Raw genomic sequence first — 10503 nt, 5'->3', positions numbered from 1 at the left:
GAATTTTTTAATAAGGCCAGTCATTTTGTAATCTCAAAGTTTGATGTATCAAGTTGAAGGTGACCGAGAGTATAGAGAAAAAAAAAGATGATGATATGTTCTGGCAAATGTACATGCTACACAAACAGAAGTATTTGTCGTCCGAATTGGTCAGAGTAGTAGAATTTTTAAAAGTTAAATAATATTAAAACAAGGAAAGAAGTATAAGTTCGAAAGGGCTTCCTTGTATTCAAGCGGATACTCCCTATAACTAAATGTACAATTCATTACATATATAACTTTATTCTTAATGAATAAGTTACACCCAAAACAATATGTACACATATGGAAGACAAATGTAGCAATACAAACTTATCAAAATATACAGGAAAATATAAGCCACCTAATAAGTGGTTATGTTTGTAAGGAACATGACAAAGTAACAAATGGTATACACAGGTCCAAAATTCTAATATTTAACTTACAGTTAACGTGGATTTAGTTCAACGTGAAGTTCACACGAGTCTGACTATCAATTTGTGTGTTTTACCATGATTTGTAAAACTGTAAATTTCATGTAGAAACTTGATATAAACAGTTTATTTGTTGGATGCAGATGTTTTCCTAGGAAACTAAAGAATGTTTTATCTTGATCTCATTCCGAGTCAATTTCCAGCGTTAGAAAAGTTCATTACTGATTAAATGTGTGTTTGTTTAATAAAAATGAAATGTTTTAAAGGAAATTAAGCCCCACTTCGATAGATTTAAATAAGAAAACAATAACACTTTAAAGCAATAGGAAAGTTACTATATTTATTTTGCCAATTGCTAAAATGTTGTAAATTGTCATGAAGTCTCCTTATTTATTTAAACCGAACTGTCTATGTATTCGAGTATTGGAAGTTATACCATATTTTTGAGTCTTTTTCATAGAAATGAACGAAATGCTCCTCAACACGTTTTGCAAAATTAGAAGTTTACGAAGAACGTTCTCTTTTATCATTTTATGGTAATATTATTATAAAATAGCTTATTAAGTATTGTAAGAAATATATTTGAGAACTTAAGAATTGTTAACCATAAGTCCCACTCCCCAAAAGAATGACTATGAACTAAAAAAAATATAGTACATGTATAAACTTAAGGAGGTAAACCTTTTATTGGGACGCTTGTGTTCAGCATTTGACATCAATCTTATGTAAGCTTCAAAGTTACTCCGATTGATTTCATTCTGCTTCAAATAAAAGCTTGACAGGCTTTGGTGAAATTGAATATGATACAAACATACCACTGATTTCAAAAGTTATGTCCCTTACTCTAGGTCTATCCCCTTAAGATGTATAAACAACAGTTGAATGATTATTTAAGAATTGACCTTCAGTTCAAATGATTGCAACAAAATCGAACATAGATGTTAGCTGTAAATTGGTGTAATATATTAGGAGAACTTCTTACAATAGTAAAGGTTTATTTTGTTTAAGTACGAGTCGATGTAAAAATAAGATAAAATTGGGAAAATGATATTCATGTATAACAAAAGATAATGTATCTAATAATGTAAACTCACTCAGGAAAATCTCTTCCATATTTGAGACGACATCTTTTTGATCTCTGCATCACATCACTATATGATAGAAAATTGAGAGTATGATAGTTTTTTCCCCACTTAAGCATGTTACATTGTTAATTGTGAATTGCTAACGAATTATAAATTATTTATAAATTATGGTACGAAAAATCTGGATGTTTCCTTGATTCTAATGATGTAACATTACTCAGTACAAGTAGGATTGTTTCTGATTATGTTTCATCCACTGCCCGATTGTTACAGAGACTTGTATATACGTTCAATTCAGTGATTTTTGGTTTATGTTTCGCAAAGATTTTCAGCAAAGACATACTGCATACACCAACACAATAACAAACATAAATAATTAGTTACACTACACTGACAAAGGCACACTTGGTGCGTTCGTTCTAACGTTTTTTACAAGATTTTGTTCTATAGATTTGTTAAGGTCTGTACATTTATACATTACATTTTGTTCATCTAATAAAGACAGTTTTTTTTTCAAGTTATTAACAAATGTTCAATAAATCTCAAATGTTTATCTGTAAATCACGGTTGTATAATCACTTAAATATTCCAAAATGTTTGAGTTCTTGACAATTGTATCGTCTTTATCACCTAGTGTCATTTTGAACCCATCTGAATCAATAATCGGACGCAAAGACTTAATAACCATAAAGAAAGGTATAACTCTATATAGTAAAATATCACTTGGACATTTCGATGTTTTCGAATGCAAAATATTTGAATAATCTACAAATCTAGTCTAGAACATTAATGCATGAGGTTGACGACCAATTCCTTAATAAATACAGTATTCACTTATAAGGCTTTTTGACATATATATACGTACTGCCCTATATCCATGGCAAAAGCTATTTAGCGTAAGAGTAATCAAGGCAATCAAGATTGTAGCGATAATCAAAAGAATGTAATCCAGGGACAAAGACCAGACATGAACAACAGACATACACAACAAAGAACATAAAGTAACAAAAATCATACATACAAAGTAACAAAAGCAAATGAGCAACTCGGACTCCACTAAAAACTGGGAGCATGGACCAGGTGCATCGGTAGGGAGCAGGAAGTCAGTTGTTTTTAATACAATTAGACCTTTTTGTCCCTATTTAGTCACTACATGTAAGTTGTAAGTAACTGCATTCTACCTTATGTTCAGGCAGTTCGACTTTTCAAATCAACTTTCAGCTTTCGTAATTGTAAAAGTATTTTTAGGGGACGACAGGCCATCTGAACAGAAACTAGAAAGAAGTGTTTTAGATACTACTGGTGGTGAATAAATGGAACAAAAAGAATGTCTAGATTTCATTAGATGACTTTAAATCTGTGTAATAAAGACAAAGAGTGTCGGCAGAAATATCATAATGTTTAAAAAAGTTTAATTGTACACTATTTCGATTAACTGTCAGAATTTTACACTGGTTTGTTAAAATGTCTTAAGACAAATATACCGATTGTATAAATATTGAAAGTATTAGTATGCAGTACACGTGTTTCGTGTAGGAACCTCTCATCCTAAGCTTGATAATTCATAATGAATTGTATACAAGAAGCATTAAAAACGTATCGAAATAGAAAGCCAAATTTATAAACCCTGTGCAATACAAGGAATGAGGCCTCGGCATTGAAGGGGTTTTGATTTTGTGATACTGCGAATTATGGGTAAATAATCTATGATACAGTTAATGTCAGACCACATTGACTACTGTACTGGTGAATAACTTCCAGGCGACAAATTCACAAAAAAAGTCGTAAGTGTTAAATTGATCATAAGTAATGACGTAACAATGTTATTTTCTGTTATGGCGTCATTCATTACGATCAACTTTACACTTACTGACTTTTTGTGAAATTGATGCAAGGACCTTTGAACAACTAAGCATAAATATTATATAAATTAACATCTATATATAATGAATGATATGTGGTAGACACAAATGCTTTTTATAAAAAAAATAAACAACTAAAAGCTTAAAAAATGTCATCACAGAATTTTGTGAAGGCACTTTCTTTCAATCTAACCATTTAAGGCACATTTTGCTATCAATATGAATCGTTTGCAAGTTCCGTACACATATTCCAAGAATCGTTATCTAGAAATATATTTCCAGTCAACACCATATACTTTACTCCTGAAGTTAGTATTTGTTCACGGTATTTAATTACTAGAAATCATTAGCCATTCCATTTCTTTTACTTAGATTCTGCGCACTCAGCTATAAACAACGATATATTGTTTTATTCCGGATACACGTTTCACACTGCACCTCACAACACCAAATAAATTGACATTTACAATTATCCCTTACGGTCATCTTTTCTGTGTAATATCCCCTTTGACAACACAATAAATCACAACCATTAACTCCCATTGAGTCTGGGACGCATTCCCGTCCTTTGGTCCCTAACGAACCTACTTTTCTATTTCTTTTACAGAATCTAGGAGACTTCTCTGAATAAACCAAGTCCTCTTTTGCAGGAGGCTTTAATGAATCAAGGACAGTTTTTAACCTTTTTCCATCATTTGAACTTTGCACTTGTATCGCACCATCGAATTTTTCTTTTAATATTATTCCCACATACCGGAAGGTTGGCATTTTACGCCAACATGTCTTTAAAGCGCAGGATCCAGATAAACCATGACATTTGCATAAAGTTCTCATGTAATTTTTCACTGTCTGGAAAAAAAAGTCAAATAGATTTCAACAAGCAAAAAATTGCGACATGTCAACTACAAAAAAAAAAAAAAAAAAAAAAAGAAACAACCAAAGGGAAATAAAAACATGGTGTTGTGGATCCTATGAAAAAAGGAATATTTTATATGTGAACTGTCATACAATCTTTTCGTCGGTTTCAAACTTTCACGCCAAAATCGCACCTGAAATCTTTTGTGACACAAGTGTCATGTGACACAGCGGATGGTTTCTTCCTTCCGATTTAAAGACCACTCCATAATTTTGTTATCGGTTTTACAAACTATCACTCATACGATGCTTACTCTTTCTTAAATTTTCTATTATTGCGGAATCTTAGTTTTTCAATGTATATATAATTTTTTTCTATATCAAAATATATAAAAATGCTGATTATCGTTATTCTATATTACAAAACTGAAGACAGCATGCACTATAAAAGCAACCAATCGTGCATAAAGGTTGAAATAGTCATATAATTATGAGTCATTTGGTTTTCTGAAATTAGCTTCTTATCATATGTTTGTATTGAATGCCGACGCTTATTTAAGGAGGTAGACCTAGGGTAAGGGACAAAACTCTTAATCAGTGATATGTTTGTATCATATTCAATTTCACAAAACCTCTCAAGCTTTTGTTTGAACCAGAATAAATCAATCCATTAGATACATAAGATTGATGTAAATGGCTGAATACAAAACGTTCCAATGATGTTTAAGAGCTGTGTCCCTTACCCTAGGTATACCTCCTTAAAGAAGAAAACAAAAATTGTAGTTGTGTACAATTATTCATCAGTTATGACTTCATAGTTTAAGCAGCGTCGTGACGTGATGACTAACATTATACATACCATTCTACCGGCGTCATTATTATGAAGTTGTATCCGTGTGGTTAGGTCTCCTCGACGCTTTTTCTTCCGAGCATCCATGAACTCACGACTCTTTTTATAACCATAATCCACATTGTCTCCACATCCACCCCATTCCCACTCGCCGTCTGTAGAAATGTCTTGCACGTTATTTTCGCACGTGCATTGCAGAAGTTGTCCCATGCTGCACGCTTCTGTCACAGAATACACAACTCCCGCTGCAGTTATTGCGTAGACGAAGGACGATTCTCTTGTATCTATAGACAACAAGATTCATTCATAAATTGAAAAACAAGAAAAATAAATAAGTAAAGGATTGGCCCAGAATTTGTAGTAATCAGGAGTTGTAGTAACACATCTACATGAGATAAGCCTAAAGCAAATGGAAGTAGAGTAATTAAGGGAGCCAATGTTCTTGAGGAATTCAAAAGAATGTAATCTAGGGACAAAGTCCAAACATGGAAAACAAACATACCCAACAAATACATAACATTACAAAAATAATACATACAAAGTAACAAAAAGTAAATGAGCAACTCGGACTCCACTAAAAACTGGGAACATTGACAAGGTGCACTGGTATGGTAAGCGTCCTCTGCTTTTCTAGAAACATCCGTCGAGTTGTTCATAAAAAGTCAAGTCCGCTGTAGACGAACGGGGAAAGGAAAACTATGACACGCTGAACAAATCAATTTTCATGGTGCAGATGGATGTACCGTAACGATACCCACGAGTTTATGATGACGACCATAAAACTTCTGTAGTGATGAGTAGGAATTCGCATTACAGACAAGTCCATTTTATAAAGAATCAGAGAGGGCTTTAATGTATGACTCATAATAAATTAAAATGGGATTTGTACATGTACAAGAGTAGCTGTGTATACATGCTTTCTTATTATTAAAAAGGCAATTTCTCTGTCACATAAGAAATATAAAATGTAAGCAGCACGAGGTCTGCAACGTGTAATACTATTGTTACTATAATGTGTTCTTCAATGAAATGCTTTCCGCCTTATCTTATTTCATTTTCCTTGCATATAACTATAACGTTAACTTAAACAGTTAAATTTTATTTAAAATCTATGAATTCAAGCAGTATTTATACTTATTAAACGATATTGTTTTCTTTTAATTGTTTAATGATTTATTAGCATTTAGTTTATTAAATGGCCCGCTACTTTGATCATTATTTGACGTTAACACTTAATTCAAGTTAAAAAAACTTAGTTTGCATAATGTCCAGAGAATACTCCAAACCGATTTCGCAGCATTCTTACTATGAAATGTACACATTATCCATTTCTTTACACATTCCCGGAAATATTCGGGATGTATTCCCATACAGCAAACGTGTTATACTAACGTCGTTCAAAGAAGACTACGTTAGAATGTTCTTATAATCAGTTCTACTTGAGAACTCACTTAGGTTTTTGTAATCAGTAAAGTAAAAGATGCCCTACATCAAAGAATGTTAATTTGTTGATTTTGTGTATTACGATCACAGAATTAAGGAATCCTTGCAGTATCTTGCTTCAAGAGTTAATTTCAAGCATCTGTTACGAGAGATCGTAATAATTGTTAGTGCTCTGATTATATTTAGAAAACTCATATCACAACCCTTTGATGTGCAATTGTATACTCTTTGAAGTGTTTTTGCTCGGTCATCTGCCAAAGTAAAGAGCATCTCAAATCCTTTGATCTTCGAAATAAATTGGCTCATAAGAAAAAAATATCTTTTTCTCAAGTATTCCTCCAGATCCATAAACCTCAAAATCAAAAACAGTTTGTGATGATGCAAAAGTAGTTTGGAATATTTTGTTAGTTTCTTCTGAAAGTTCTTTGAATCAATTCGTATTTTGGATTAAGGAATTTAACTTTAATATGTTTCAGGTAAGGATTCTATTTTGATTTGTTATCATTTTAATGTTAATTTCAAAATAATACCCAAACTCCTTTTGCTCTCATTCAAAACATCTCTGGGCTATTCGTTATCTTAATCTTATCAAAAAGTCTTCAAAGCCATTGTCTTAGAATTAAGTGGAATGTAAACTACTTGATGCCATTTTTCCTGTATCTTATTTTATCTAGATCACTGGTATACTAAAGACTATCGACAAATTTACTAAATGTACCGCTTTATTCAAAATTTGACCCATAGTTTTACTATTGAATATTGTAAGAATCCGTTATGATGATGTTTCCCAGTTTTTAGTGGAGTCCGAGCTGCTCATTTGCCTTTGTTACTTTGTATATATGATTTTAGTTACTTTATGTTCTTTGTTGTGTATGTCTGTTTTCCATGTCTGGTCTTTGTCCCTGGATTACATTCTTTTGACTACCGCTATAACCTTGGTTCCCTTGATTACTCTTTTGCACAATTAATATACATACATGTAAAAGGAACCCTACAAACCTTAATAGTTTCGATTATTTCAGTTTCAATATCAAAACTACTGATAATATAAAATTGAAGTATATATTAAGTTGATTTTTGAGCTCTTAGGAAATGTTATACAAGGCAAAAAACGAGTTTTTAACATTTTGCAAAACACTTACAACTACAGTTTTCTCTTCCTCTCTACTTCTCTTCAGTTAGTTACAAAAAAGGGTTAAAGCCTTACATTGCTGAACCAAGAATAAATCAAGCTATACATTTGTGAGGTTCATTATGAGTATATGAACGGAAACGATAGTATATTATGGCATTACAGTGTTTAGTACTTTTACTAGTACATTGCACTCGTTACGGTAATATTTTGGAAGTGACCCTATTGTTTATACCACGAGTTCGTCCCCGGGTCGGTAATGTTTGTTTTACATTGACCTTGTACTGTTTCCGGTTGTCTGATTTTACAGGTGTCTTCTTGTTATACTTAAGATGCATTGTAGTATTTTTTTTTGTATTTAATAATGCTGGCGTCTCTTATCCTTCGATTTCTTAATAACAATATTTTACGTCATCGAAACATAATAAATTGATTGGCTAGACGACCACAAAAATACAAGTGCTTGATTGTTTGGATAAATTCCAAAAGAATTGTTTTATCATGGAATTACAAGATAAATTTTGTAATGTGACTTTTTACAATTAATAAATTAAAGGTGCACGTGTTGCATTTTATCGATGTACTTCTAGCATGACCGCAGAAAAACGTGTCTGTAAAATAGTTTGGAGATTGTATGACAATTGCTTTTACAATTGTGAAAATCTGACCACGTGCCAATATTCACCCTAAAGTTTTATTTTTAAAAGAATCTGGATTTTCTTTGCATAAGCTCTATATCGGAAGGAGATAGGTTATGTAATGATATGACTTTCACAAAAAGCAATGCCGAGGATGACCTTCTTTGACGAAAAAAAATCATGCTTATCATCATTCAATAGACTTATATGAAAAATTAGATAAGACAATCGTAAGAGGAAGTGAAAGCAACTACATTTACCCCCTCCCCTAATAAATGAAATTCCTAAAAACTTAAATGAATTTCCTTTCGCAAAATTAGTTATTTTGTTGACTAGTTATCGTAAAACTAGAACGAAATGATATCAATAATGATAAAATAGTAATCATAATTGAAAAAAGAAAAATGCAGATAAATGATTTTTTTTCAAAAAGATAAATACTGCATTTAATAAACTAACAAACCATTTAACATGAAATTATTATATCCGTAATTATAGTTAATATAGAAAATAGTCTTACCTCTTCTTATAACTCTATCTAGTGAACGTTTGGTAGTCGTGCAGTTCCACCGTCTATGTCTGAACTGAAATTGACATTCTGCTAATGCTATTTTGGCTCCATTAGCAACCTCCTCTACAATCTCTATCTCCTTCCGGCATATTTCTCGCTGTTTTCCCGCCAATCGTCTACTCTTTCTACAAATGCTATTCGGATCCATGACCAGAGGACTTCCGACTGCCCTAATAACGTGTTGGAACATGCAAGAAGAAACAATGAAAGTATATATGGAAAATCTCATGGAAAAATGTATCATATAATTACAAATGATAAAAACATCAGACAAGTCATAGTTATATTATGAAAAACTAAATAATATGCACAATATAAATATACTATATCTTTATGCCAATCATAATGTCAATCAGAATTATATATTTTGTCTAGAAACGCAAAATAAGTCTGTCTTTGATGTTGTTTCATGTTGAAAATATCAAAATAATTTGCGTGTGTAAACGTGCAAAACATTGCTAGAAAACCATTTGCATATTATAAATTAAGTTTGGTTACTGGGATCAGGAAAACATGTTAATAACTAAAACCGAAAATGGAAACGACTTTATGTCTATCAATTAGTTCTTAAATAGTTAGACATTGATTATATTACAGCGTAGATAGAATATATAGTGTGGAAGTAACGTTTAAAATTTGGCCTGTAGTATATATTTCAAGTCAAGTGTATAAACAACGCATAAAAAAAACGAATATAATTTTTGGAAAATATGGTTGATTTTTTTGTGGCTTAATCTCGGTTGTAACCATTAACACAAAAGTTTTTTGAATTTGTTTTAGACCAGAGAGGGTAGCTTGGCTTTCATCGCCTACACCAGGGGTACGAATAAGCGTTCAGTCTATATCATTATCGATTGAGTTTAATGAAAGCACGTAGCGAATTTGTACATTTTATGATTATCAACACCTGTAGATAATGAACCCTGTCTGTGTTACATTTACATGTGATTAAATATTTTGAACGATTTGTATTATTTTGCTAATGGTTAATAGTTAAAAAAGAACTCAAAAATTCATTCCATTAAATGTTTAATAAATAAGTTGTGGGGAAGAATTGTATTATTTTCATTTTTCAGTCTACTTATTTGTTTTTCGATTCAGTTTAGTTAAATGACTTTAAATGGGGTAATGATTTTGGATGTAGACAAGATAAGGAAGTTCTAAGTCCAATCGTTAATAAATCATCAGATTAAAGAACATATTTACAATAACCTGTACCTTCACTTCATGTCTATAATATATATTTTAATTTTTAATTTATCTATTAATATTTTTTATAAAATAAAGGATATATATTGCTGACATGTATGTATTTTTTAGGTTCCTAATTAATGAAATGTAGCATAATAACTCTTTCGCCATCCGAGTATAAAATGTTTATAAACATTAATGCATCGCTGATCTATAAAACTGAAGATATAAATCACTATTTTGTGTTGTAAATATTAATAAATATACTAACCCAATGAGATGCACAATTACTATTCAACCACCAGTCGCACTAGACATAATCAAGATTATAACAATTTAATAAAACAAAAAGATTATAAGTAAATCGTCCATAGATTCTGTCGCCCCAGCATAGTATTTAATTATAGTATTTTGCAGTATTAGA

At 31.5% G+C, this 10503-nt stretch overlaps 1 protein-coding gene and 1 long non-coding RNA gene across 4 annotated transcripts in view; one reads left to right on the top strand and one right to left on the bottom strand.

The window, feature by feature from the left end:
- Window positions 1-266: 266 nt before the first annotated feature.
- The window catches only part of LOC148599341 (protein Wnt-6-like), a 46785-nt gene continuing 36548 nt past the window's right edge, over window positions 267-10503 (bottom strand). For all 3 annotated transcript variants that reach the window (XM_088557310.1, XM_088557311.1, XM_088557312.1), the window contains exons 3-5: window positions 8838-9058; window positions 5114-5388; window positions 267-4248 (exon numbers count right to left, since the gene is read on the bottom strand). In XM_088557310.1, coding sequence (XP_088413436.1) covers window positions 3787-4248; window positions 5114-5388; window positions 8838-9058 — 958 coding nt within the window. In that variant the 3' untranslated portion in view covers window positions 267-3786. The remainder of the gene's footprint in view (window positions 4249-5113; window positions 5389-8837; window positions 9059-10503) is intronic.
- LOC148599342 (uncharacterized) overlaps window positions 6795-10503 on the top strand; it is a 37038-nt gene continuing 33329 nt past the window's right edge. Inside the window, exon 1 of the long non-coding RNA XR_015917682.1 lies at window positions 6795-7023. This is a non-coding gene — a long non-coding RNA (uncharacterized LOC148599342). The remainder of the gene's footprint in view (window positions 7024-10503) is intronic.

The sequence above is a fragment of the Perna viridis genome, chromosome 13, assembly GCF_037379345.1.
Source record: "Perna viridis isolate PV_CMFRI_1.1 ecotype Kerala chromosome 13, ASM3737934v1, whole genome shotgun sequence".
Taxonomy (NCBI): Eukaryota; Metazoa; Mollusca; class Bivalvia; order Mytilida; family Mytilidae; genus Perna; species Perna viridis.
This window is presented reverse-complemented; position numbering and strand designations above follow the sequence as displayed.